The following is a 27,859-nucleotide window of genomic DNA, read 5'->3' on the forward strand; positions in this document are numbered from 1 at the left end:
GCGAGCGTTGAATGAGATCAGCATCTAAACCCCGGTCCGCCGTGAAAATATAAACGTCGTCGACGTTTGGCCCGTCCACAGCTGCGCTACCACCGTTGTAACCACCGCGGCCCATCGCCCGGAGCGATTGTGTGAAATTGATAAGTCTGCGGAGGAAGTTGAGGAGAGATGTGTTCTCTTTCCAGTAAGGCAGAATTGCGCCTCTGGACCAGGACACAGCAACGTGCAGGGCGCTTGGACGTCGAGAGACGTCGAGAGCCAATGGATCACATCTCGGCTGCCTGATGATCTCATAATCTCACCTCGGCAAGCATGATTTTCAGCTGGGCAGCACAATTTTCAAGACTCAACATGAAATGCAGGTTCATTCATAGCTATGCAGAGAGAGGCCCAGATACTTCTATTTATAATGCCAACAAGCTGTGCTGAACCTGCGATATGGAGAAAGGCCTATTTTGGTAATATTCTCACCTAGGTTGTTTTGTCCTCTGGCTGAATGACAGCCTTGCGGTACGGTAAGCACAGCCTGAACTAATAAGTAAGTGTGTGTGACCCATCGATGTCGCACATGTACGCACTTTGTCAATGTAACACTAGCACGGCATTTCGATATTGTGCTACTTAGTATGGGCCCCTAACTCCCGCGTACTTGACACAGTCGCGATGCATAGTGAGCGGCATCGACAAAGCCGCGGACGACATTTTGTACGAAAGGGAGCAATCTTCGAATCAAAGATTGTTCGTCAAGCTGCCACACGATAGTGTAGTAGAGTTAGGTGTCTGTCCTTGTACTATCCGGCCTCCGTTCACTTCCAGTCACTACAATGCCATTGTGGAGTTACTTGCAGCTGCCACAGTGGCCCCATCGCCCGAACTCGTCCCCACGAACACCACCAGAACAGCAGCATACGTCGCTGTTGAGACAAGCGCTTCGATGTTGGAAGTTCTGACTCCAAATGACAGTGCGAGGGCGAACAGGAAGACCGATAACGAGACCGTGATGAGGCTTTTCTTTTGCGATGTTTCGAAAGCCATGACCAGCATCGGGACGATGAGGAACAGTCCACCCGTCATCGCTTGCAAGAACCGGGCGATGTTATCGACAGTTGACGACATGCCTTCGGGTGGCTTGCCATCATCGTACTCTATATTTTCGGTCAATCGCTCGTTTCTGGAATACGTAAAGTAGACAGGCAGTTTTATCCTCAGGAAATTTCGGACAAAATCCATCGGGGGATTCTTTTCGTCGAAGTAGGCGTAGCGGGACCAAAATAGGTCGCCACTGCCAAATTTGGGTTGCAACCATGCTTGGATCCGAAGCCTCCTCGCGAACATCTCTTCCTTCGCCACTTTCTTTCTGCTTCGAAGAAATTGATAGTCTCGGATCGTACTGCCTAGTGTTCTGTCAGCTGCAGAGCTCTTGAGTACTCCGATCTTTCTGCTGGCTCTTACTATAGTCTTTTAGGGTATTTTGGAGATCTGCGAGGTCGTCTGCCGAGACATCCTGCGCGTTTTCAAGCTTCTGCTTGATTTCAAAGAGCCTCAGCTGCTGCGCAACAATATTGGTCCGCTGAAGCGACTCGAAACGTAGGAAGTGGAATTCCTCCTCTTCTTCTAGCGAACGCGCAGCGTATCCCAATAAATCGGTATTGTTACCTGGGTTCGCCATGAGCGCATAACAGGATGGAAGCTGACTGCTAGGTTTTCCAACGGCAGCCTGGTTTTGGGGCGTCGCGTTCAGGAGATTTTCCTTTTCATGCACCTCAGCCGCAGCGTGCATCTCAGCCGCAGCGTGCATCTCAGCCGCAGCGTTATCTCAGCCTTGACCCCCGCTCTAACACCCCTTGTTTATCAATTATCAATCTCTCAATCTTGCAAGGCCACTGTTAACCACGAGGGTTATGGACGCCCCTCAAGTAACGTCTGCACCTTCTCGCGAATGCCTGCGCACGCTTCCCGTGGTATCTCAGCGAATACATGAGCGGTCGTCTATCGTCGCACAGAATCCCATCCCTCATCCACCACTAGAACGAGAGATAGACAGTGCTCTTGAATCCAACATCCGCACTGTCCGATTTGCATTCGATACCAAACAGCTTCACTAAGACGGCATAAGATTCGAGAAGAGCTCAAAGAATTACAGCGTCGCCTTGAGGCGGCTGGATGCGAGATTATCGGATCTGTTCGAGACACTACTGAAAGTGGGTGGTCGGATGGTCTTGGAAGATTGGGAAGGTGAGTGAAACCGGGTTGCGGGTCTAAGTAAGCGCATGCAGCTGACAAGACTGTAGAGCTTGATTCCAAACTTGTCATCATATATGAAGACATGAAGATAGCCTTTAAAAAGGCAGAGCAGGGCATCAAGTCGAAGACAAAGATCGCGAAGATCGACGCAAGCACTACTGAAGTGCAACAATCAATCACGAAAGTCGAGCGGATTATCAAAAAGATTCCGAAGGGGTCTCCGCCTGAAGCCAGGCGTAGATGAATAGGAGAGTTCTTGGATAGCAGTGTCATATAACAGCGCGTGTGCATTGATAGACCACTTGCTCACTCCCTACGAAAGCTCTTAACTCGTCACCGCGATGCATCCTGTAACTCCACCTATCGCGCATGCGCTGTGCCGCACCTCGAGAGTCGATAACAAGCACTTGCAAAAGTTTCTTTTCGCTTCCAAGTCCGGGTTGTCGCCTGCAAGAACCATAGTATCGAGATCAGCGAGTAGCTGCTTGTAGATGAGCATTTCGGCAGCCGATGGAGCCGTCTCAACTGCATTATGGATATAATGTGCAAGCATGGTGACGAGAGCTGCGATCAGATAGGGATATACCATCCTGCGAAGAGATTAGTATACGTTAGAACGAGATAACGAAGCCACTGACCAGTACAAAGCAACATTACCCCGCGGTGCTACCGGCAGTAGGCTCAACAACCTTCGCGCCTCCGGATATGCTTTGTGTTGCTTCATCTTCGACATCCTGATCAAACCGTCTAGCTCGAAGGGGTTGATCTCCGAACTCATGTCCATCGCCGTGACCGCATGTAGTCGATATACAGTCCCGAAATAGTAAGCCTCCAGTGCAACACAATGACAGATATCTGCTCGGTATAGTATTTGTTCCAACTGGCTAGCAGAGAGATGAAAGATGTGATGCTGCTCGTGAAAGGCCTGTAAGCGTGCGAGCACGATGGCTGTGGCGGCGCTTAGGTCCAACGGAGTTGTGTTACTTGTCTTGCGAGAGAGTACCTGGTCGATGGCTTCGGTCTGAAGTAAGGCTATCCTTGTGAAGAGCCAGAAGATATGCGCTCGCCAGGTACCCTCGGTCGCAGTGAGCGCACCAAGCTCGTCGGCCACAAAGTCGGAGCAGTTGGCTACGTCTTGAAGCTGGTGTGTTGGTTGCGTGTTGCTCAAGATGCTTAGACTGATATCGTTGGTAAAGCAGATCCAGAAAACACGACGCTGATGTGCGCCGTCACTCAGCTCCTGCGCCGTTGCATTGCTTTTCTTGCCTTCGTTGGCTAGACTTCTGATGACACGGAGGGCGGTGGAGACGAATTGACCCGCTGGCTTCTTATTACTGCATGGGCTGGCGACGATGAGTAACGCGATACCGACAAGGCATTGTACCTGTCCTAGGGATGGCGGCGCTGTGAGAAGAGTGTCAAGTGTGGAGTAAGCGCGGGCAAGGTAGTACTGAGCCATGTCCATGTTATGGCTGTCACCAGTCGAACTCATGCCACGCATATGATGTGCCATACCAAATACGATGTACGCACTCGTCCAAGCGATTGCCGAATCATCAGGCAGCCCCGCATAGCATGTCCGAAGGTGGTCGGCAATGACATGTGGTTGGTAGAGAGGATAGGCGGTATTTAGGTCAGTCAGGAACTCCGCAAGCAGTGTCGTTCCGAGCTCCGGGGGTGGGAGATACCAGTCACTCGTTGGACTGGTTACTATTGGCAGCGGTGATAGATTGACATCCTCCGTCGGCCCCGTCCCAAATTGTGCAGCTTGCAGGAAAGCAACATCCTCTTGGAAGTTGGCGGAGGAATAGATGCCATCTAACGGAGCCTGCAACGAGGGGTCTAACGTCGAAGAGTCGTGACTAGAACCGCCGGTAGACAACGTGCCCAGGTCGTCTGCAAACAGGCCATCATTGTCTGGTAGGAAACTTTCCATGTCAAAAGGGTCGAAGTCTGGAAGCAGGGGATGTGGGCCAGCCTCCACCTCATGACGTAAAGAGTCTACCCATGTTGAGATTGGGGGTGAATGTTCTGATGTTTGCATGACCGGTTGTTGGCGCACGTTTGGTTGTGCCACATTCCGCTCGTGTAGCAGCGACTCTAGCCTCTTGATCCGATCCTCATACTCAGATATGCGGTTGCTGAATCATTGTCAATGACATTCCCATCCGTGTAATGCTGCCAGATCATACCCTCTTTGTGGTTTCGACCTTTGTTTGCGCATGTACGTGGTCATGCACGTTTCTTTCAGATTGGTGCACGGCGAGCAGCCCTGAGGACCGTGGTTCCACACGCATCTTCGCTTCCGTTTGCGACACAGATCACAAGCCTAGAAGACGCGTTAGTCTGCTGGTAGACGCGTGTTGAGCACTCGAGATGCGATGTTCGATGCTCTATAGCTGTGGGTGACTGTCGTGGCAGAGTCGCGTCTCGAGCGCATGCAAGGACCCGCAGGCGGCCTAAGCCGGATAAATGCTAGCAAACCTACTTACTCGCACCGTGGACGCAGACCCGCGTTTCTCGACGCCACTACTCGACATCGTGAGTTGTCTGATGGAATAATGAGACCAAGCTATGCTGACATGCTGTTCGGTCTGGTGTCTCATGTCGCTAGCAGAACGGCCGATCCCCGCCGGCCAGTTCGCTGACAAATCTAAACTAGTCATCACTGCCATACAAAGGTTCGTTTTCTCAAACGAACACTACCACACGCCGGTAAAAGCTATGCTTGGACATCGCAATCAACGATACAATACCTTCATTGACTAATGATAGATTCCCGCTTTAGTACCTCAATCATGAATGTGTTTGCACAAAGCCACAGGCCAAACGCGCCTTCCGTGTTTCGCTAGTACGCGAGACCGAGACCGAGAACGACCCATTACATTGGTGCAGCAACCAGCTTGCGCACATCGTCTTTCGAGTGCTTCTTCACAGTACCATAACTCCACGTTCCAATCCTGAGTCTGGCGGTCTTCTACTCACTCAGGCACCCCCCTTCGTGCGTCAACAAGCGAAGAGATGAAGGTCATTGGGGGTGCGGAGAACTTCTGGCTATACTCCGAGAAGGAGGGCTACGACATAACGCATCCTGCCGCGCCCGATGGCCCCAAGGTCTACCCTCGCATGACACTACGCACACAGGACTCACGTGCCATCATTGATCCCACCAAGACTGCGCTAGTAGTCATCGATATGCAAAACTACTTCCTGTCCCCAGCATTTGGTCGGCCGTCGAACAGCCTGGGTCTGCAAGTTGTAGAAAAGCTCACCGAGCAAGCGATACCGGCTTGCAGGAAGGCCGGAATCCAAATTCTTTGGCTCGGTTGGGGTCTCACAGATGATGATATCGAGACCATGCCCCCTGCGATTCTCCGTGGTTTCTCAATGGACACAAATTTCGAGGGCGATCGTGAGGTACCTGGTCTTGGGACGAACATCGGGCCCATAATGCTAGATGACGGATCTACGGTCGAAGGCGGCGCCGCTCTCATGCGCGATCAATGGAATTCCAAACTCTACAGTACTTTGGAGAGTTTGGCCCATCCGGATGATCTAAGAGTTTGGAAGAATCGACTGTCGGGGTTCTGGGGAGGGACCAATGTCGAGAGTGTGTTGAAGGCTCGCGGTATCAAGACGTTGATCTTTGCAGGCTGCAATACAGACCAATGTGTTGCTGCCAGTTTGACAGATGCGGTTTCGAGAAATTGGGACTGCCTGTTGTTGAGCGACGGAACTGCTACAACCAGCCCGAAATTTGCCCAGGAGATGGTTGAGTTCAACATGGGCGGATGGGGATTCTTACTGAGCTGCAAAGATCTCGTTGCAGGTGTGGAGACATTGAAGACAGGCCCGAGTGATGGGGCTTGAATGCTTGATGTGCGAAGATCGAGTGCATTTAGTGCCAGGAGATAATGCGTCTAGTAGCCACCAGAGAAGATAAGGATTGATGGAGTTTGGACGTCCTTTGCTGCTCCATCATAACTCAGGATTGTAGACTGGTGACCTGTACGACCCGGAGGTTTGACGATGTCGAATGAAGCCCATCCAAGATTCTGGACACGAATTCGCCATACAGGTGGGACTGGCAGACTGTAGGTGATATAATGGTTATTGTCTTCATCTTCGGCAGTCTTCTTAACGTCGAGATGAGCTTGCTGATCTCCGTTTCGTACAATTCCCAAGTGAGTAGCTGAGGCCGTAATGACGATGACGGTGTGAATGCGTGTGGGCATAGTACAGGTCGAAGGTTTATATCTCGAATCGCGACTGATACATCGGTGACATGCAAGAGGAGATCGTCAGGCGTTGCGTCAACCCAAGCATATAGCGAGAGTTGATTCGAGAAGTTCATAGGTCTTTGGTAAAGGAACTTGCGTGCTTCCCGCTCGATTTGACGACAGGTCTGAAGTATCTCTGGGCCTTGTTCGGGCGATGAGAGGATGTTGCGGTAGATCTGCTCCCGCAATTCGGCTGGTAGACTCATCAATCGGTTGTGTTCTGGTGAAGCAGCTGCCGTGGATAGTGTTGTATCATCGCTGTTCATATATCGTGATGTTTGAGCCATTTTCAATATCCAGCTACCCGTGTGCGATTTGTTGGTATCTGCGATTTCGTTCGAGTACTACTGCGAGTACGAAGGTTATATCGGGCATGCGTAGAAAGGCTCCCAAATAAAGTACCGCTTAGCCAAAATCGATTGCGTGATGAAGCTGGTCGAGAATTCGGTGTGGGAGGAGTTGCAGTGTGAGCTGTGAAATGGTATAAAAGTGCTAGTATTGTTTCGATACTAGACTAGAATCTGACAAGACCGATAAACCAAGGTCTTGATCACTGGACGTACCTTGAAACTTATAGAATGCCGGCATGCAAGTAGCTCGCTATGTAGCGAGGCCTCCATTTGGCGTATCATCGAAGTTGTTGCATAGCCGATACCCCATTTTCACAACACAGAACATCGCGACGAGTGTCCAGATCAGTTCAAATCTGAACGTGAGTGTGTTCGAGTTCAGCAGTATCGGTAACGAACCGAACATGTGGCGTTATGCTTCGACTGAATGCAGCAAAAGTGCCGCTGATCGATGGCTTGCGACCGTTTTCAGAGCTAAATACAAGCTCGATGTGGATGCTACACCACGTGGATCTTGTAGCGTTCGAGGCGTAGAGCATTGACATTCCCAGCATATACCAAGAGTGTGCCGTGCAGATTTGCCATGGATCAAGTCGTCGCCCTACTTAAACATCACCTTTCGGGGTCTTTGCCGAATTCCACTCAGATTTAAATCGTATGATTGGCCATGACTGACTGAGGTGATAGTCTTATCGGATATGGCAGGAGCCCTGCAGTGATCCAAGTCAAGGTTTGGGCACGCTGAAGATTAATAGTCCATTAAAGCTGCAGACCGTTTGCGCAGATCGTACGATATGTGGCACCATGTTCTTCGGATCGGTATTGTCTTGCAGTGTAGCTTGGCCATCACTCGCTTTGTGTTCATGTGCAGATTGAATGCATACTTGCCATGAACGTCTGTCGAACATGCAGTGATGGAGTTGATCGACCATGGTTTCCAAGGGAGCGTTCCAATACAATAGTTGAGGGCCTGTTTGGAAACTCGCACCCGTGATTTTGGTGAATGCAGAGGTTCTGACAGAAGCGGACAAGACGCATTTAGAATTTTGTTGATTAGCCAATAGTTCGCGGTCTGTGGTTAGGGACTCTCAGCTGTGTGATATGAAATCTGGGCAGCTTCTTTTCCTTTTGGGAGCCAGTCCGTTGGTGTTTCGATATGCCGGCAGATGGTTCAAACACACGTGGCAGCCTTCGCGATCCGGGGTGCAGCAACGGCTGGTAGAGCGATCTGCGGAAACGTGCGTCAGGTTGGCTCGGTCTGGACAGGGCACTGTGACAGTGAGTTGCGTATTGGTAATTGATGCGTGATGAAGCTTCATTATTGATGGCGTTCCCATCATCCGATATGAGTGGTGCAGGAGGCGTGAAGTCGACCTCGGGAAGGCGCGACTAGCGGATGGCGCTGGCGCTGACGCAAAGATGGCCCCACTTCAGCCCTGAGGGCACCTGCTCGATATCACATCGCTCCATCCCGAACGCCTGTGAGCCAACACAGCAAGACTTGATCGTATGCATGATTATCGCGGCAAATCATGCTACACATTGAGCACCTTGTTCGCCGCTTCGAGTGGCCTCCTCTGCCCCCCTCGCAGTTGCCTCCAGACGTGCGCTTCTCGGCCCAATTCCGCTGAAAAGGGAGGAACATCAGCCACAACACCCATCAGGCTGTCTTGGGCCGGACATGGATCCAGGTCCATAAGGACTTCAGTGCAGTTCAGAACGCCACCACGGTTTGTGTCTTCATATCGACTGAACGTGAACAGGAGTCTACTTATCCGGATGACCCAGAGGCGACCCAGAGACGACGAGGTAACACACCTCCCGCATTTCATACAACTCATACTCAAGGAGATACTCTACAAAAGAGAGAAGTATCGCATCTTTAAGATTGTTTACCTATCCGGGCTATTAGAAATCCCACCCCGAACAGGCTTCCAAGCCACAGTTACTAAAGCAACTCTATCGCAAGGCGCCACGCTCATAGCAAAAGCAAAGGCAAAGGCAAAGCATGCCGGCCGGCGAAAGATCGCGCAACGTAAACTTTCGATTTTCAACGTCGGCTAGAACCGCATCGAAGCCTCTCCATGATGCCTATCGCCAGACTACGCCCCACGCCTGTCACACCACCGAACGACACGCGCTTTCCAAATCGCGATCAACCCATTAAAGTATTAATTACTTCAGAAAGCCCAGAGCCATGCCTACCACGGCCACCACCACGTGGAATCAGCATCCCGCATAAGACCGCACGCGAGATATCCGCCTCACAGTCGTACGAGTGGCTTCGCCCAAGCGACACAACACCTTCACATGCACCCCAACGCCTTGATTGTACTAGAATGCTAGCTGCGGTTGCTGGCACACAAGAACGGAATTTCGTAACGAAGTTGATTCCATCTCATATCGGTAGGCTATCGAAGAAGTCGTGACCTCGTCGAAAAAGCCTCGTCGAAAAAGCAGTAGACTAGTTCCTGCCTGTCTTTGTTCCCACACCAAGGCATGTTTCTTTATACAGCCTCATCCTAGGCGACTGAATGTCATCGGCAGGTCTCTTCTCTTTCTTGACCGTCCAGCAAAAGCATTCTAGGCCGCAGACATAATAATTATTTAATTATTTATATGTTTCTGTATAAACAAAATACTTATAAATTAGTTATAAAGAAGTCTTTAAAAAAGTTTTTAGGTTTTTAAAAGAGGTTATAGGCTTAGTATAGCTGCGTTTTATAGGTAGTATAGTATATTCTATAGTACTCTAGATATAGAATGTCTTATAAGCAAAGCTACTACTTATAATAGCGTATTAAAAAGAAACTTTTAGCTCTAAGGAAATAATATATCTAATAATAAAAAATAAAGCTAAGATAATAACTACTGTATTAATAAGATCTCTGCGCTTAGCCCTAACTTACAGCTAACTTACTTAATGCAGTACAGCCTAGACTAAAGTTCTAAGCACGTAGTTAAAGACATTATTACGTGCTAAAGATATCTATATATTTAATAGGATGTAGAATAAGACACAAAGAGTTAGACTCTATCTTTAGGACACGAGATTACTCTGTAAGCAATTTAACAAACAAAGTAAGAGCTCCCTATGTCCGGGCCGCAGAAGTCACACTCCTAGTCATCTCTTCCCCTGCATTCTCGCTTAGAGCCTTGAGTAGGCTTCTTTGCCGTGGTGCTATTCACAGAGCCTTCACCAAGTTCTCTTCCGTCTCTTCCTTTTGCCTCCTCTTCACCATACCCTTTCTCAGGCCCGCGACATGGCTCAATGTCAGACGCACGATACGGCCCAAAATACGCCGCCGCATCCCACTCCCCATCCTTCTCCTTCGCTTTCCTCGGCTCAGAGCCCGCGTCTGGTTCCTCCACTGATTTTGGTGATAGGATGAACTGTTTCGGTACATCGTGTCCAAACAGCCTCCACCAATCCGGCGCTAGCCCCTTCAGAATTGGATCATGATAGCCCTCCACATACCGGTACCGCGGGGGCGAAGCATTCTCCTCCGAAGAAAAACATTCATGGTGAACAATGCAGTCCCCTTGGTGGTAGAACCGTTCACATCCGTTTTCGTGCTTGCGGCCATGCAAGTAGATGTCATGGCGAACGTCGTAGCACTCCCCTTGGTGGGAGAACCGTTCACACCCGTCCTCGTGCTTGCGGACATACGAGTAGTCTTCCTCACCATAAGCGTATCGTCCATCATACCATACTGCAACCTCCTCTCCCGTAGCAGGATGCGTATACGGGTACCAACACCCCGGCTGCCACATGTTCGCGTGACCCAGGGGTAATGTTGATGGCGGCACCATATAACCCAATTGTCGTTGAATGCTATCTTCGCTAAAAGCTGGCATGCTTCCGTTCGTATATAGCATGCCACTATATTGCCGGTCTTGTTGGTGTCCCGCTTGGTTATACGCCGCGTCCTGGTACAGCATTTCGGGTGCATGGGATCGGGGACTAGGCTTTCGGGAAGTCTTTCTGCGGTGGTTGGGGCTGCGCTTTGTCATCTTCGCTCTCTCCTGGTGTGTGGATGGAGATCTGTGGTGAGGGTATGTGGGTGGGGAGAATACGGGTGTGAAGATGGGCGTTGGGCTGTATGAACGGGTGCAGTGTCTTCGGCAAGTAGAGTATCAAGGGGGTGCAGTGTAGAAATATAGTCGTGTGTGTTGCAGATTTTATCATACCATTGACGTTGACGAACATGGTCCTGCGTCGCATGCAACCATGGGGATCTGTGAAGAGAACCAAAGTTGCGGATGTGACGTGAACTGAAGTTTGAGAGGAACACCATCATCAAATTGACTGCGTGATATATTTCACATCCACGAAAATGTGATGATGGAGTGGTGCATAGCAAACCAATGGCATTGTCACATATTCAAAGCCGTGACTATGACCTACCAAACGGGCTACCCTAGTTCGACGTCGCCGCGCGGAACCCCATAAGCGCATGCAGACCCCACACTGCCATCCACACATCTCCATCTAAGCAAGTTTCCCATCCTTCACCTTATACAACACACTCCCACTCCCCGGCTCACTAACAACAATCGCCCCCTTCAACTTCTCCTCGCTGATATCCGGAAACCTCTTCTTATAATACTTCTCCACCCACGCTTTCTTAACCGCCTCAACCTTATCTTTCGGCACAAGATGCACACTGCATCCACCCCAACCCGCACCCGTCAGCCTGCTTCCACAACTGCCAGCCGCACGCGCCAAATCGCACAATTCGTCCAGCTCGGGGCAACTGCAGTCGTAGATCTCGCGGCAGGAGTCTTGTGTCGTGTTCATGAGGTCGCCGAGGGACTGGAGGTATGCGCGGTCGTTGGATGGTGGGGACGCGAGGAGCGATCGGAATTTGATCACGCGGAGGGCTTCTGTGAATACGTGGAGGGCGCGCTGGCGGAGCATGAATTTCTCGGCGCGGACTGGGAACTTGGACATGTAGCGTTCGTTCAATTCGTCTTCTGAGATTCCTAACAGCCCGCTGATTTGCGCGCGTGTGTAACCGTCTTCTTGGGGGAGGTAGTCTTCAGTGTGCTGGATTAGCTTCGTGAGTTGCGTTTCGAAATCTGCGACGGAAATCTTGGTGTTGTCGGAGACACTCTCTTTATCTTCGAAGTAGGTGTCGTGGAAGCCGCGAAGGCTTACGCCGAGGGGAGAGGAGTCTGTTGGAAGCTCTTTCTTTAGACCGAATGCTTTGGCTAGGAAGACAGCTGCTAGTGTACATTCTACGACGCGCAGATTGTAGCATACGGGTGCTGTGACATGCTTGTCGGCGGCGACGAAACTCTGAGCGGTGACGAAGACGAGCTCGGGGTCGGTTTTGGGGAACTCGATGTTTGTGTAGTTTAGGCTGGGCTTGAACGATACGTATAGGGCCGAACCGCGGAGGGAGAAGACGGAGGCTGCTTGGTCCATGCTACGACTTGTTAGCCGTGGTAATGCAAAAGGTAGGTAAGACTCACCCTCCAGAGTTGACACCGACTGCGCGCTCAGATACAATCGCAAGCTCGCACAGTTCGGTCTTGTCAATCTTCTCCTCGCCATTCGCGGCCAGCACAGCCAAGGAGCTTGTGCAGACAACGGATGCTGAACTTGAGAGACCGCCACCACTTGGTACTGTGCCATCGCAGACAATGTCCATGCCCACGGATGTGAACTTTCCTCGCTTTTTTTGCAGTAGTTGTGATACACCCTTCAGTCCAGACTTGAAGTAGTTGGTCCACTCATGCTCGGTAGCGTCGATTGGGATCTCTCCCTCGGGAATCTCGAACTCGCGAGTGGGGAATTTCTCGGAGTTGAGGTTTGCTATCCGTACGCGCGGCTTCTCTTCAGATGGCCGCACAGCCACAGCCATGATGAAGTCGGCGGTAATGGCCATGGGCAGAACCTCGTACAGGGAGTAGTCGATGTGCTACAATCATCAGCGACAGGGTATAGACTTCTTGCAGGTAATTTACCTCGCCAATGATGTTGACGCGTCCAGGACTCCTAGCGACAAAGTCGGCTTGCTTGCCATAGAGCTCTTTGAACTTGGCGAGTAGGCTCTCCCATCGCTTTGTCTCGACCGGGAGCGCGTCTCCTGGGTAGATGTCGCGTAGCGACGTCGCTGTTGGGACCTCCATTGCGCGATCTAGATGTTCAGAATCGCAAAAAGCAAGAGAAGGAGAAATAGAAAGCAGCTCGAAGGGTAGGAAAAGCAGAATCTATTAAATCCCCGGATCGTTGCAAGATCTCAAGTAAATGTACGGCGGGGTCCAACTGACGACAAGTGGGGTTCTCACACCTTCCCGCTTTGAGAAGCGCATCCGCATCACCAACGGCCCGTGAGCTGCATCGAGCTGCAGGTACGGATTTGAGGTCTCGTGTCGCGGTTGCTCGGGGGAAAAACGCCGTGGTAAGATAAGCTATGGATGCCCGGCAATGGTAAGATTGGAGAATCTGAGTGAGGCGTTCCGAAATTGCGCCATAAATTATGCTGACCTCAGCATGCGAGACCAGCAGATTACGGTACACGTTCAGGTGTAATTGTCGATTGGGTATTTCATGTATGCGTTCGAGGTGAGGCGAAGGCGTATGTGCAATCCTATCAACCCAAGCCTCTACCTCGTCCCCGCGGGAGCCCTCGTCCAATGCCGCTGCCTGCTCGACCTCGCGAGTCGCTGCGACTGATACCACGTCCGGTCTGTCCGCCTACGCCGGTGTAGTTCCCTGTGGACGACGTCGAAGCACCGCGTGGCCGGACGCCTCTGCCTCTGCCTCGAGTGCCTGCCCTTGGAGCCGCCTCAGCCCTTCTGCGATCCTCTTCTATCTTCCTTGCTGCAGCTTCTCTCCGTGCCTGCTCATCCGCCGCCCGACGTTGTGCAGCCTGCTGGCGGTGTACCTCTTCCTCCTCGATGTCAACCAAATCTTGCGACGCACCCTGCCATTGCGGGTTCAAGATTAGACGCTGATTATGTTCTGTTTGGGAAAGTATGCGCGTCCATGTTTGGAGCAAGGTAGAAGCGTTCTGGACGGTGCGTGATACGGTCTATTCATCGTCAGTCTAGAGACTGCGGCAGTTCTACTATTGTCCCTTACAGCCATGTTGTCCTTGGCCTTTTGCAGGCTCTCAACTACGCCCTCGATGACCTTGTTGACGTTTCGTATGCTCTCCAACTCCCTGCGCAATGCTGCCTCGCGCGCCTCTTCTGTCGTGTAATGCGACTCCTTTGAACGTGTCTTTGCTGCGTCATTGTCCGCATCTTTTGTCTGCTTCTTGGTCTTGCGTGCCGCGGGCGTGTCGAACAACGCGTCCGTGTCCGAGTCGGAGAGGTCAAGCGCGCCCAGGTTCGGCGGGTCCATGCTGTGTTCAAGGTGCTGTGTATTGTGTCGGACTCTTCTAGACGAATTGATTTGGTGAGTTTCAACGACTGACAGCGTTGGCGTGTTTGACGTATTTGGTTTGGCGGGGCCAGCGGTTAGCAGGGGTTTGTTGATGTTCCGCGTTGCGCCAAGGAAGGAGCACCAGCCATCTGCGCCTGCCGTCCCAACCTCGCGACTTCCTTCATTCCCCGTCGTGACATAGCCCATTGTCTCCACCCGGCTTTGTCCTTCACCTTCACCATCACCAGCCCTACCGCCATCTCCACTTGCGCGCATATCGATACTGCATCCATTGTCATCCCAACGTTGAGGCCCTGCGACATCGAGCTTGCTGTGGCATTGTTTTGATTTTGGATACCCACAATTCGCCCTGTATTGCTACAACAACACCACAACTGCCCTATCCCAAACAAACACCCGCATCATCCCACCCAACATGGAGCGCACGCCGTCCCCGCCCCGTCGCGTCCACACGCCGCCCGCGCCGCTGTATGGAGACAACTACGAGCCGTTTTCACCGCGCCGATCGCGCAGAGTGGCCGCCCAGCACGACGCTCACACTCACCAACAGGAGCGGTCAAGCCCACGGACCAGGCGCGACATCACGCCAACGGCCTCTTCTCACGCCAAGCGTTCTGCAGCCCGCGCAAACGCTTCCTTTGCACTCTCACCACCGTCGTCGCCTGCATCCCCACAACACCAACACCTCCGCTCCCCACGCTCGACCCGTCGCGCGCCCTTGGACCTCAACCCGCTCGACTCTGACTCCGACACGGCTGCACCAAGCTCTTCCCGGCGCACCCTGTTTGCGAACATGGCTCCTGTATGTTACCTGAGGTGACCGCCTGGGCCGATGCGGTTGACAAATAACCGCGTCGTGTCGAAGCGTCTGCACCATAACATTGATTCAACATGCTAACTTGTACACAGGGCATGCTCCCCACTCCCGCAAAGACGCCGCGCAAGCGTCGCATCGAAGACGTCAGCTCGACCGCGCGCGTGTTGTTCCCCGCCAACCGGCCTTCAACCATCGACGAAGCCATGCCGACCCCGCGCAAGGGCCGCAAGACCAAGAACCTCTACACTCTAGAGAGCTTCGCCCAGCAGATGGACGAGAACACCGAAAAGATCCCCATCTACACCGACTCCAAGGAGCGCGTACCCACTCCCGGTGCCCAGACTGAAGACAACCCATTCATCACCGTCAAGGGCAAGGGCAAGGCAAAGGCTGCTCCTCAAAAGTCAAAGAAGGTGGTCGACCGAAAGACAGCCAAGATGGAGGCGGCTGTCGATCGTGACGAAGGCATGGTGTACATCTTCCGGGGCCGCAAGGTCTTCCGCAAGTTCCATGACGACGCACCCTCCGGCGCCTCAGCGGCAGAGGAAGACGACGACCTCTCCGCCGATGACAAGCAAGTCCGCCGCCAGATTGGTTATGAAGCCCGTCGCCCGCTTACTCGTTCGTCTATCAAACCCCGTCTTCTGTTCCAAGCAGAGATCAAAGAGCGTAACCGCGCAAACGGTATTGAGACCGATGATGAGGAGGCTACCACCGACATCGATGCGTCCGTCGCGACACCGAGCCGCAAGAAGGGCAAGAACGCCGTCCCAACACCATCGCTTCTCACATCACCGCCGCCTACGACCCGCAAGCTCAAGAAGGGTAAGTCTCTTCGATCTTCGCCAGTGAAACCCCCGCTTATACAGTAACAGAGATCTCGTTTGATTCGTGGTCGCGTGTCAAGTCAGCGCACAGCTCCAGCAGCTCCACCAAGACATCCAAGAAGCGCAGCGGTGAGCCGCTCGAGCGCGAGGCAGCAGACAAGCGGGCTCGCAGTGAGCACTCCACCTCATCCATGTCAATTGACAACATCTAACGGCCTTCAGCCCGTTCGTCTTGAACAAGTCTTCATCGTAGCTTGTGTTGAGATGCCATCACCAAGCGTTCCCAACTCCTCTTTTGCATCAGGTCCTTTGTGACTGATTGTTTGCATAGCGAGCGTTTGCTTTTTGTGTTCTTCGACCTATGCGAGTCGAGGAACAGGATCAGGATACCCACGATTACATTACGAAAAGGTTCGCATTACTGACGGCCTTTAATGTTTGTTTGGTACTGAAGGGTAGTGGACACCTTTCTTTGCCGAGAAGGCATTGTAATCGGTGTTTTCTCTGGGACATTTACTGGACAGCACGCATATGTGCGTTGGCTAGAGTAACTTAGTTAGTAAGTAGGGAATACGGATTTGACTGCGGGATCACGGTATGCGGTTGCTTGGTATCTGGGCGTCTCGATGAACAGACACCGAGCTGGTGTACGGTGCTTAGCGGTTGAATCGATGGTAATGGGAGGATATGGAAGGGAACGTAGTATAGATCAAGGAAAATACGAGTGATAACTCTGATCAAACTGGTTCGTCGTGACCATGCTATGCTGTCCCGTCTCTCCACAAGATGTCCTCTCTCACCGCCGCCCCAGATCAATATCCAACACCTTGACCATCCCATCATCCCCTTCATCCCCTCCCTCTCCCTTCACCCCAAAGAAAGGCACAACCCCCCTATTAACCACCCCCTCGAAAAGCCCTTCAATCATGCCACTCAACTCGCTCCCCGTCTGCCTGAAATCAGGGAATGCGTTCACCTCTAGCAGATACGTGTTCAGCTGTCCATCCGGTTCAATGCCTACCATGAAATCCAGCCCGAAAATCTCAAAGCTGTTGGGCAGCGGCTGGAAATGAATCGACATCCCCCTCGCCGCAGCTTCAAAAGTCGCGCCTGTAGTTTCTTTTATTTGTTCGAACACTTTGTCTTTCCAATCTGCCTGTGCATCCATTTTGACAGACCCGAGATCGGGCTGTTGGGGTAGGGAAGAAGGGAGATCCCAGAACAATCCCACACTCCCCTCCCTATCCCCGCTCTCTTGCAGACACGTATTCGTCAGATGCGCTCGCATAGCCTCATCGCGGTCGGTTTGTAACACGTCGTCCCAAGGCGGGACGTACGGCCGCGCAGCGAAGAGAGCGAGCATGGGGCGGTAGATGTAGACTTGGAGGGCGGAGGTGGCGAGGACGTAAGTCCGGATGTGGAATTTGCGGAGCGGAGAGGGAGGGGGAGGGGAGGGGGAGGGAAGGGAGGGAGGAGAGAGGAGTAACGGCGGGTGAATGTAAGGTTGTGCGATGAAGTGGCGGAGTTGGGATGTTATGATGCCGTTTCCCTCCTCTTTTTCCTCTTTCTTATCTTTCCGCTGCTCGCCAATGCTGAGACTGCTGTTGGCGCCGGCGTCACTTCTTGCACCCCCCTCTTCTTCTTCATCTTCATCCTCATCGTCACTCTCAGGATCCCACTCCTCAAAAATCCCCACCAACTCCTCCTCACTGCTAAACAACCTGATCCCCTGCCCCCTCTCACTCATGCCCGGTTTAAGAATCCACCACTCTTTCTTCTCCTCCCCCCCCTCTCCCAAACTTTCATTCCTCGCCCAACTCTCCTTCAACTCCCACGCCTCCACCAACGCATCATCCAAAAACTCCGCATAGTCGACTTCAAACTCCACACTCGGTTTTACATGCCTCTTCAACACACTATCTGGGTACTTGGTAATCCAATTTGCGATGGTGGTGCTGAGGTAGTGTTTCCGGATTAGGGCTTTGCGGATTATGTAGGCGTTGGAGAGGGTGGTGGAGGGGTTGGACATGAGGTGGTCGAAGTCGATGGATTCGTATTGCACCCATTGCAGGAGGCGGGAGGAGGGGCTGGGCAGCTGAGAGACTGAGGTGATGACTTCATAGGACGATTCTGGGAGACGTTTTTGGAGGGCGGCGAGGATGAGGGGTTGGACGTAGGGGTCTTCGTAGTTTATGAGGGCGTAGATCTTCTCCGAGTATTTGACGTCTGAGGTTGCCATGTTGATGTGATTTGAGTTTGGAAGTTGGTGGTCCTGCTCTTTCCCTCGATGATGTGGTCGCACGTGTGTTGTTGTTATAGTCAGTAACCCCTCACACCTCTCCGTTCATTCAGTCTCAGAATCTTGGTAAGGTGAACGCAGTATATAATTCAGCGTAACAAAGCGGGTATAATATTGTACAAGTAAAACAAAAGGAAAGTCGTTAATGCGGCTTCGCTCCACGCTAAAGCCTTGCGGTATCCATCACAGCCCAGAAAAGTTCGAAATGCACCCCGTTGCTCGCTTAGCTCTAGCCAATCAGCGAGCTTTGTGACCCAAACGCCCTCCCCTTCATGTTTTTTTGTGTATACCTCCCCTAGTGTTTTCCAAAAGAATTAAACTACTTCCAAATCGTCATCGTCGTCGTCGTCCATGGCAGCAATAAGACCAGCGTCGAGACCGCCTAGACTCTCGCGTCCGGGCTCGCGGATGCCTTTTCCGGCTAGCAAGAGACGCGCCTTCTTCTTCGCTGGACTGGCTTCGCGGGTACCCCGGAATGCAGAAGGGAAAGAAGTGTCCTTCTTCGGTGATGGGATACGACCGTACTTGAAGCCCCAGCCGACGGGGTCGCTCGAATTGGATGATTTCGCCGATGCTGTGCGTTTACGTTTAACAGGCGCCAAAGAAACATCGGCTGACGTACGGTTAAGTAGACTGGTAAAGTCTACGTCGGCTGGCTTGTCAGGCTTTGCGCCTGAGGACCCTTGCGACGATGTGTAGCCTCTTGCGGGGAGGTTCTGGGTACCAGCGCCCTTCAGCTTCATGTAGTCGCCTCCGGTGCTGCCATCTCCCATGGTGCCTAGCTTCTTTGCAAGTTCCCTTTCCTTCTCCTTTTCGGCGAGTTGCTTGCGGAAGCGGTCTTCTCGGCCTGCTCCGCCTTCCCAGTTTTGGTGGTCGCGGTCGATGAGCTTGGCTGCGCCGCCAGGACGTGGTGCGATGTAGACGGTCTCGTGGAGTTCTCGGTCGTGATACTTGCCTTCGCGCTTGAGTTCATCACCCTTCGGGCCGCCGCGTCGACCAAACATGCCGCTGCCTGGTCCTCCACCAAAGCCGGTCATGGTGTTAACTTGCATGCGGCCCTTCTTGGCCTTGTCGACCTGGAGTTGAATGTGGAACTCGCAGAACTCAGTCTTGCGACCGTCGATCCACTGGCCACATTCTTTGCCGTCTTTCCGTTGTGCATGGCAGAAGTCTAGATCTCGCGCTGTGCCAAGTTCAAGGATGGTATCGTCGGAACTTGATAACTTCAGTGAGAACTTGCCGGTGTCACGATTCCGTGGTGGCATGATGTCCGGGTTGAGAATAGCAACAAGCGTGCCGAGAGGGAGTTTCCAGAACTGCGAGAAGCCAGTATCGAACAGGAATAGATCGAGCTCCCATTTGAGATCTGTCAGACGGATAACCATGAACTTGCCGTTCTGGTCCAAGTTCTTGTCCTGGTTGCCCTTGGTCTGGTCTTTGGCGGCGTTCTTGGAGTTTTGTGGTGTCGACTTGGAGCAAATAACTCCAAGAACAACATAGTCGTTCTCCCAATCCGGCGGATCGTATTCTGGCGCTTTCACAGTCTTCAAGAGTTGAGGTATAGTGAGGACTGTCTTGCCCTCAAGGGTGCGGGTGACTACATTGTGTTGCATTTCCCTCGACTTGAGATGGAGACCAGAGAACGATTCGAAACTAGGAGCATCGGCGCTTTCGTCGCGCGACGAGATCTCGGCGTACTTCGTGGCGGTCGGTGTTGAGCCAAAGCTGCTAGACGTGGCCTTAGATGAGGACGAGGTAGGGCGGGAGCTTTCAGGCCTGAAGGACAATGTGGAGCCTGGTCTTGGAGTGGGCGGACCACCAAATGTACGGTTCTGTAAACTTTGCGTTCGGCTGTGATTCCTGAGGGCCGGCGGAGGCATGTCGCGCGAGGTCTTGGTGTCGGTACTCTGAGACGAGCTGGTTCGTGATAGCGACGGCCGGTCTTTCAGCGCCTCGATGTTCTGCAGCCCAAAACCCCTACTCCGTCTCTGTTCGGCCTTGTCCTCTTTCTCTTCGCGCTCCTTCTCCTTGTTCCTGCTCTCTGCAATGCGCTCACTGAAGGACTTGATCTTGGGCGGCTCGACTTCCTTCGACGAGCCCAGCCGCGACATGCGCCCGCTGACAGCACTTCCCGGCCGCTTGAGACTAACATCGCGGGCTGTGAGTCCCTTGTCTATGCCCAGCATGACGCGCGCAGGACTCTTCGGCTCGGTTGGCGCTTGTCGCATCCGGACTGGTGATCGCGGTACCTCGACGTCGGTCTCTTGTCTGGTCTCGGGCCGCGGCAGGTCGATTCTGCGCATGCTGGTGGCCATGCTCGCTCGTGATGATGCTCCATTGCGATCCAGATCCTGGGACTCGTTCTTCTTCTTCTGCAGCGCCTTCAGCTTCAGCTTAGCCTCGATGGCCTGGAGTTGCAGCTGGAGCGTCTCCTCATCCTCCTCTCCGTCGCTGCCGGCTGGCACACCTCCGCGCGACATTGGACGGCGTTTCGAGGGGGATGGCGATGCGGAGTCGCGCTGGCGGCGGCTCTCGTACCTCTTACGGCCGGATGGCGAGCTGAGAAGGGCTTCGACGGGCGACTGCGGGGGCCAGTTGGGCTGGCTGTTCTTGACTGTCACTAGAGTCAGCGCATGCCCGGCACACTCACATGGGCGACTTACCTTTTGACTTGGGGCTCTCCCGCACGATCATTGTTGTGATGGTGCAATATCGGATGCGCTATCTCGCAGTGGCCCATAGCAACGCCAATACTGGAAAGCGGGAAAAGCAAGATGGGAAACAGTCGATCGTCAGGCAGGACTCACAAGCGCATAGCCCGGCCCCGTAGCGTTTGTTGACACCGGACTGTGGTTCACCCCAGACTAATCTAATCCGAAACCGTGACGTGACAGGGATTGCGCGTGTACGGTTGCGCCCACGCGACGCGCCTGAACTCCGATTCCACCACGAATTCGAGACACCACTTTCAATACTGTATATGCCCAATTGGACCAGCAGACACCTTGCAATGGCACGCACACGCTCGAAACCCGCAAAAGCCGCACCCAAAGAATCCACGCCTGAACCCACCACCACAGCCAAACCGCTGCCCGCAAGCACATCGAACCCCCCGAAGGTGTTCGTACTACCAAAGGATATATCCAAAGACGCGCGCATAGTCAGCCTCGACAATCCCGCAAACGATACACCATCGAGATATTACTTCTGCCCTGAAACAGGCTTCTACGAGTTCACGCGCATCGCTGCGCCGAAGAAAGACTTCAAGAGTTGGTTGATAACAGGAGAGAAGAGCGAGGATGACACCACAGAAGAGACAGACGCCTCACGGATAGGCAGCGGCTACATCACCAAATCCGCTGACCTGTTCATCGCAACACCCATCGACATCCTCTTCCTCATCCTCCCCGCCCTCACACCAAAGTCAGCAAAAGACACGAAGCAACACTTCCTCGCCTTCGATGATTATCTCGACACACTCTCATCCGCTTCACCACATTGGAAAGCGCTGTTGGCACAATACCCCACACTCAAGACTATGATAGAAGCCAAGATGCGAAGGATATGCGACACCGTCGACGCAGGCGAAGAGTCCATGTACCGCCTCTCGCACCCCAAGCTCCTCGAAGTTCTCCTTGCGAAAGCCGAGCGCATGGTGAAGAAGGGGCTTCCGCCGTCGATGGAGGAGAGGTTCATCAAGACAGCCCTGGAGATACCCGTCATGAGCATAAAGCGCGAGGAAAGCACACTAAGCACCGTTACAACAACGCCCGGCGCAGACTCAGAAAAGGAGAACAGCACAACAGAAACCTCGCAAGCAAGCGTCACAACAACAATAACACCCCCCTCCGACGCCCCCTCAAAACCCACCCTCACAACCCCCACCGAAATCCCCCACCTCCTCCGCCTCCGCACATCCCTAACCTACCTCCTCTCCTCCTACGTTCCCCCCTCCCTCCGCACCCCCTTACTCGCCCTCCTCTCTCCGCCCCACTCCACTCTGTTCACACCCCTCGACACCCACCTCTCCGCCATCTCCGCTCTAAAATCCGAAGCCCTGTCTCTACGCTCCATCTCAGACAACATCAGTCGTAAACGCGCGATTGAAGAAGACGAAGAGAAGATTGCGGAAAGAGAAGAAAAGAAGCGGAAGAAGGAGGATGAGGAGAGGAAGAAGAAGAGTGAGGGGAGGGGGGTTAAGGCGCTGAAGAAGGTGGATACGAGTGGGATGAAGAAGATGAGTAGTTTTTTTAGTGTTAAGCCGAAGGCGAAGTAGGGGGAGGGGTTGTGGTGGGAAAAGAGGGGTGGGGGGTTTGGGTATGAAAGGGGGTGGGTTGTATGTGTACGATAATAGGGATGTTATGAGGTCCTGGGGTCTTGCTGTTGGAGATTGGATAGTGGTGATGGTGATCATCATCATCACTATAAGAATTTGCATTCAATAGTTCTGCGAACGAGCAGCGCGCTCCATCATATCTGCCACGATTCCTTTTGGAAAAGCCCGGACAGCAAGAGCACAACCGAAGCCATGGTCTTGTCGATGTCGATTTTTCGACTCCAGAACTGGAGGTATAGTAAAGAAGAATAAAATCAGAACCCCGAGGGGTATTTATACACGTCCCAATCCAGCGCCAAGGACATACGTTTCTTTTTGCATTGTTTCCACAACAAGACTGGCGCACTCCATGAAGTTGTTGATCCATACTTTTGGATAATCAATAGGAAAGGAAGAGCAGTGCCGCAGCCATACTCTTTGCTTCCTGTGCTTTTGGACTCCAGAACGGGAAGTGTTGTAGAGACGAGAAAGACAGAGCCACGAGGGGTATTTATACACGTCGCAGTCCTGCGCCGAGAACATCGCCTTGTTCTCGGCCGTGTTTGAATCGCGGGAGCAGCGCACCCCATCGTCACTCCACACAGTAATTTTGGAGAACACCCCAGAAAGACCGGCAAACTCATGCCATGTCTATATGACATTTTTGGACTCCAGAGTCGGAGGTGTGGTAAAGAAGAGGAAGGCAGACCCGAGAGGGGTGTTTATACACGTCCTCAGCCCTGTGTCAGGAACATGGACTTCTAGTCCTGCAGTTTCAACAGCGCGAGCAGCGCACTCCATTATCGGCTTGCATACGTGTTTTGGAGAACGCCCCAGAAAGAGGGACAAACTCATGGAGGAGTCTGACTAGTTTTTCTTGTGTGCAGAAGTAGAGGTTTGATTGAGAGAAGGAAGGCAGATCCAAGAGCGGTATTTATACATGTTCCAGTGCTTCGCCAGGAGCATGTCTTTTGTTTCGGGTTGTTTATGCAGCTCGAGCACCGCTTCCTCATGGAACGTTGCGGAAATTTGTTTGATGTTTCCAGGAATTCCATCTTCTCAGCATAATCGAGTTTGTCGATGTTTTCAATTCCTCTCTTTCTCTGCTCTCTCATATGCAAGCTCTCGATGCATTTTTGAGTTATCTCAGAATCATACGTCAGGTTCCCAGCTCTTTTGATGAAGTAGATGCAGTCCAGCGGACAGTCATACATCTCGTAGGACCATGTTTTGTTTGTAACAGAGTTTTTTTCGATGCAGAAGGCAGGAAAACCTCCAGAAACAGACATTTTGTGACAGTATAGAGTTTTTGGATATATCCGACATTAGGAGAATCGCTGTTGTTTTAGAAGTCGAACGGAGGAGCAGCCATGGACGCCTGCGCTTGCGTTTTGAATCGGACGACATGGCGCCATCGTCGTCGTAATTTTCGTAAGAAGGAGTAGGCTTTGAGGAGAGAAGAAGCTCGCACCTTCTGACGCAGTCTAGAACCTCGGTCAGACGCTGTCACGTGGTATAGAAGGGAGGAGGACTGTCTGGAACGAGACATATCCTTATCTGTTTCTTCTTTTGGACACATTAACGAATGGTATCACGTTTTTGGGGTAAAAGGAAGAAACAGACATGTCCTCTGCACTAGTGCTTTTTGAACCGAACGACATGAGAGGTTAGGATGCCTATTTTGATCAAGTAGAGAAGGATTTCAGCGGAGAACAGGCTCGCAAATTCCACTGCTCTCATAACTCGAGCGTTGGACTGCTTTCTCGTATGCAAGAGAGGGCTTCAGCCGGAAAGGACCATGATTCCTGTCATCCTAACCTTCTTAACACAGGCCGCAAACATGTAGGTGGTTTTCATAGGTGATCGCACGAGCAGACATGGCTACCGATTATCCGGCGTTTTGGACGGAACGACATACACTCGCGGACTCGTTCTTTTTTAAAAGTGAAGTGTGCGTTGAGGAGAGGGAAAGCTCGCAACTTCCACTGCTTTTACGTCCCCAGCCTTTAAGTATCTTGGCGGAAGCTGGTACTTGGGTTATACGCCATGACCAGAAACGATGGCACTGACGAAAACATGACCAGGATGTCATCATTGTTGAAGCTATATCAGGCATAATGGAAATGAAGTGGCTTTTTAACCTGGACTGCGATTATAGAAGTAGTTGCTGCGTACTTCCATGATTGAGACCTTCGCGTGTTTGAGTCGGAAGCAGAGCAAGACGCTCATAGTAAGTCATCATCCCAGTTTTGGTGAGCGAGAAATGTGTGAAGCTCTTCGAGAGAGATCCCATGGCGTCCAGCCGTAGAACTTTTGGAGTCGAACAACATGGAGATGACATTGCTCAATTTCGATAGATAGACTGCGGACTGGAAGCTTGGAAGGACATGAGAGAAAACTTGCGTGACTTCTTGTCTCCCTGGGGAGACCCGAGGAAAATGTCATGGAAGTGGATCTCGCAGAATGCTGGACATCACGTTGTTCTTTCGCGTTTCCTGCGTGGCCTCGGAGAGAGCCAGACGGCATGTGCGGTAACTCGCGAGATTGGGGAAAAAGAACAGGAGAAGAAGAGATGTAAATTCTTTGATCCGCTTTTGGTGCTCGCGCTCGCAGAAACCAGGCATATGGGGGTTGTGCAACGCTTTTAGTTTTAGAAATGAGCGGATTGAATGGTTGAGGAAGGAGAGAAGAAGCAGTAGCTTTTATATATCCTCAGGACCGACGCCAGCTCATTTGGAGCTTGCGTCTAGCTTTCCAGTTATTCAAACGTGTCCAAGGGATTTGCATAAGCATGTACACAGCGACTTCGTGATAGCCGATCCATGACATCTACGAACGTTGAATTCGGTGTCAATACCAGATGAAGTATGGATAGTGAGAGAAAACCTCGGAGGCTGCTCATGTAAAGGTCGTCTTGTGCTTTCGATATAGCTTCTCTCTCCACCGGTTTTGCCGTTCGGGAGAAGATCAGTCCACCCGCTGTTGGTGAACCAATTTCTTTCAGGACATGCCCTTCTTTCTTGTTTTTTTGAGAACTGCAACACCTTAGAGGCTTCACGCATGACTCGCTTTTACACATGTTTTCAAGTTGAAGATATGTGCGGTGACTTCAAAGAGGAGGAGCCAACGGTGTTTTTGAATCGGAAAGTCGCAGATGTAGCGATCTCATGAGAGCCCGATGAAGGCTTTTGAAAGCCAGTAGACAGAACTTTCAACTCATTCTGCTACATCAAAATCCTCGATGAAGTCTTGATGTCAATAGAATGCATATCGGATGCGAAGCTCGTATTTTTGACCCGCGCGGAGATGCTCGACACATCAAAAAGGTCTGTGGGTGTTTTGAAATCTTTTGGAGGCTGCTCAGAAGACGCCAGACATAGTAATCGGTTCCTTTGTTTTTGGTAAGATAGAGAAGCAGTGTGATGGGGAACAAGGTCGGCCAGACGGCGGGATTTATATCTTGCTTCGACGCTAGCAGCCCCGCTTTCCTGCAGCGTCATGATAGCCGTGACCACCAAGATACAACCTTCCATGATTGAACTGCATTCTGGTTTTGAGTAGCGTTCATCTTAGAAGCAGTGCTCGCCTAGGGCCGGATGTGTGGAAACTTCAATATGTGCGAATTGTCTGGTTGATTGAATCTGGCAGTTGCGATATCATTTCCTCCCCAGCTAGTGTCGACACAACAGCTCCGAAGGATAGCCAGGTCGTACAGCGTTGTTTTTGAAGCTTCCAAGCCCAGAAAACATAAAAGAGGTACTGACCGCTTTCGTATCCTGCCTAGAACACGGACACAGCCATACGACGTCGCGATACTTATTTGAGTATCTTTGAAAAGACGACAGGTTATCCAATCATATGGGGTCGGAATGGAAGTTTTGGAGAATCATGGACAAGGAGTTTGTGAAAGAAGAAGAGAGGAGCAGTACCAGGGGAAGGCTTTATACACACTCTACCAACAGTCCGCAGCGAAGCGGCATTAACTAGACTTTCCGCGGATCGGATCATGACAACAGTAATGGAAATCTTCGAGAGCGCAGCAAGTCCATGCATGTGAACCCTGTTGGTTTCGGAAAGACTGCCAGAGGCAGAGAAGGCAGAATCATGTGTCGAAGTGCTCGACAATTTGGTGAAGCAGGGAGAAAGATGTGTATTGAAGGAACAGAAGGTCAGGAGCCGAAGAGAGGCATTTATACATCAGCCAAGCCTCGATCGCACGTGACGGTAGTGAGAAAAGGTGGGAAAGACAACACCGGCGGCTTGTTCATTCACCGCGGTGGTGCATATTTGAGGCGGCACGATGCCGGGCTGTATTTGTTTCACTTCGAAAGCACCACCGGGCACGCACACATGAGAAGTCTACATGCTTCTTTTAATGTACCATGAGCAAATCATGACGAAGCTTTGCGCGAAAGGAACGGAAGTCTCGCCCATGGGTCGAACCAGTTACTGTTTCGAAGGATACAGCGTTTTAAAGGATTGTCATTTGAGGAGAAGAGACGCAAGGTCGGTAAGATTTATATACCCATTGCCAAGTCCACAGAGCCATGAGACAAGATGTTTTCGGATTATTGTCTCATACGCCGGAGCGTGCAACGTTTTGAGGGGACGGGACATATCGCTGTGGAAGTTCCGATTCTAGAGACATGACTCTTCCCATAATATCTTTGTTGAACAGTTCAAGCAGTTTAGAGGGGCTTGCAGACCGCTGCAGTTATGGAAATTTTTGTTTCGGATTTGGAAAAGACACCGAGGTCATAAGACGAACTTGGCGCCGTTTTGGAAGTTTTGAAACAGACCGGAGAAGAGCGAGCTATGACAGATGAACGACACTGTTTTGAGAAGCCACGGAAAAAGAGTGGTGTGTAGGAAGGAAGTGTAGAGCCGGGCAGAGAGAAGTATTTATACACACCACTCTACTGCACACCATCGAGTATCGACATGTGCATTCTTGGTTCCAGAAGCGACACAGACATGACGTACGCATCTCTCCGTTTCCAGCATGTCTGTCTCTTGAGGACCATTTAGAATACTGCTCCACACTTTTCGCAGAACACCTTGCGACCAGCATGCGTCGTTTTTAAGAGAGCGCAGCCATGGCAGCAGGATTGATGAATTTGAAATTTTTGTTTTTAGGGTATTTGGTATGTAGAAGGTAAGAAGGAGCAGCAGCGAAGAGGAGCTTTTATATGCAACTCCGCAGTCTAAATACTGCGGAAGTGCGAATGAAAGTAGTAAAGCTTTCTTGCTTCCATCAAGCTTTCGACATTCACTTTTCGCAGAGATCTGGAGGAGCGGAGAACATGTCGCCGAGTTCCTAATCTTTTA

General features: G+C 51.7%; 9 protein-coding genes across 9 annotated transcripts; 3 read left to right on the plus strand and 6 right to left on the minus strand.

The window, feature by feature from the left end:
- Positions 1-819: 819 nt before the first annotated feature.
- On the minus strand, positions 820-1,798 carry J4E87_004678 (uncharacterized protein; the record flags this gene model as incomplete). The annotated part of the gene is made up of 2 exons (XM_049376297.1): positions 820-1,394; positions 1,453-1,798. 2 exons carry the CDS (start codon positions 1,796-1,798, stop codon positions 820-822), a joined length of 921 nt encoding a protein of 306 aa, XP_049233808.1.
- Positions 1,799-3,224: 1,426 nt separating this feature from the next.
- J4E87_004679 (uncharacterized protein) lies at positions 3,225-4,253 on the minus strand (the record flags this gene model as incomplete). Its single annotated transcript, XM_049376298.1, has 3 exons — positions 3,225-3,247; positions 3,319-4,197; positions 4,250-4,253. The coding sequence occupies 3 exons, from the start codon at positions 4,251-4,253 to the stop codon at positions 3,225-3,227; spliced, it is 906 nt and encodes a 301-aa protein (XP_049233809.1).
- A 1,012-nt stretch (positions 4,254-5,265) lies between these two features.
- Positions 5,266-6,114, plus strand: J4E87_004680 (uncharacterized protein; the record flags this gene model as incomplete). The annotated part of the gene is made up of 1 exon (XM_049376299.1): positions 5,266-6,114. The coding sequence occupies one exon, from the start codon at positions 5,266-5,268 to the stop codon at positions 6,112-6,114; it is 849 nt and encodes a 282-aa protein (XP_049233810.1).
- Positions 6,115-11,366: 5,252 nt separating this feature from the next.
- Positions 11,367-13,012, minus strand: J4E87_004681 (uncharacterized protein; the record flags this gene model as incomplete). Its single annotated transcript, XM_049376300.1, has 3 exons — positions 11,367-12,306; positions 12,353-12,801; positions 12,848-13,012. 3 exons carry the CDS (start codon positions 13,010-13,012, stop codon positions 11,367-11,369), a joined length of 1,554 nt encoding a protein of 517 aa, XP_049233811.1.
- A 464-nt stretch (positions 13,013-13,476) lies between these two features.
- On the minus strand, positions 13,477-14,231 carry J4E87_004682 (uncharacterized protein; the record flags this gene model as incomplete). Its single annotated transcript, XM_049376301.1, has 2 exons — positions 13,477-13,917; positions 13,968-14,231. 2 exons carry the CDS (start codon positions 14,229-14,231, stop codon positions 13,477-13,479), a joined length of 705 nt encoding a protein of 234 aa, XP_049233812.1.
- Positions 14,232-14,688: 457 nt separating this feature from the next.
- Positions 14,689-16,129, plus strand: J4E87_004683 (uncharacterized protein; the record flags this gene model as incomplete). Its single annotated transcript, XM_049376302.1, has 3 exons — positions 14,689-15,075; positions 15,183-15,915; positions 15,966-16,129. 3 exons carry the CDS (start codon positions 14,689-14,691, stop codon positions 16,127-16,129), a joined length of 1,284 nt encoding a protein of 427 aa, XP_049233813.1.
- Positions 16,130-16,713: 584 nt separating this feature from the next.
- On the minus strand, positions 16,714-18,156 carry J4E87_004684 (uncharacterized protein; the record flags this gene model as incomplete). The annotated part of the gene is made up of 1 exon (XM_049376303.1): positions 16,714-18,156. The coding sequence occupies one exon, from the start codon at positions 18,154-18,156 to the stop codon at positions 16,714-16,716; it is 1,443 nt and encodes a 480-aa protein (XP_049233814.1).
- Positions 18,157-18,530: 374 nt separating this feature from the next.
- Positions 18,531-20,910, minus strand: J4E87_004685 (uncharacterized protein; the record flags this gene model as incomplete). The annotated part of the gene is made up of 2 exons (XM_049376304.1): positions 18,531-20,830; positions 20,880-20,910. 2 exons carry the CDS (start codon positions 20,908-20,910, stop codon positions 18,531-18,533), a joined length of 2,331 nt encoding a protein of 776 aa, XP_049233815.1.
- A 316-nt stretch (positions 20,911-21,226) lies between these two features.
- Positions 21,227-22,492, plus strand: J4E87_004686 (uncharacterized protein; the record flags this gene model as incomplete). The annotated part of the gene is made up of 1 exon (XM_049376305.1): positions 21,227-22,492. One exon carries the CDS (start codon positions 21,227-21,229, stop codon positions 22,490-22,492), a length of 1,266 nt encoding a protein of 421 aa, XP_049233816.1.
- Between the last annotated feature and the right edge of the window lie 5,367 nt (positions 22,493-27,859).

Source organism: Alternaria ethzedia (genome assembly GCF_023757985.1).
Source record: "Alternaria ethzedia strain BMP 0044 chromosome Unknown scaffold_9, whole genome shotgun sequence".
Lineage (NCBI taxonomy): Eukaryota > Fungi > Ascomycota > Dothideomycetes > Pleosporales > Pleosporaceae > Alternaria > Alternaria ethzedia.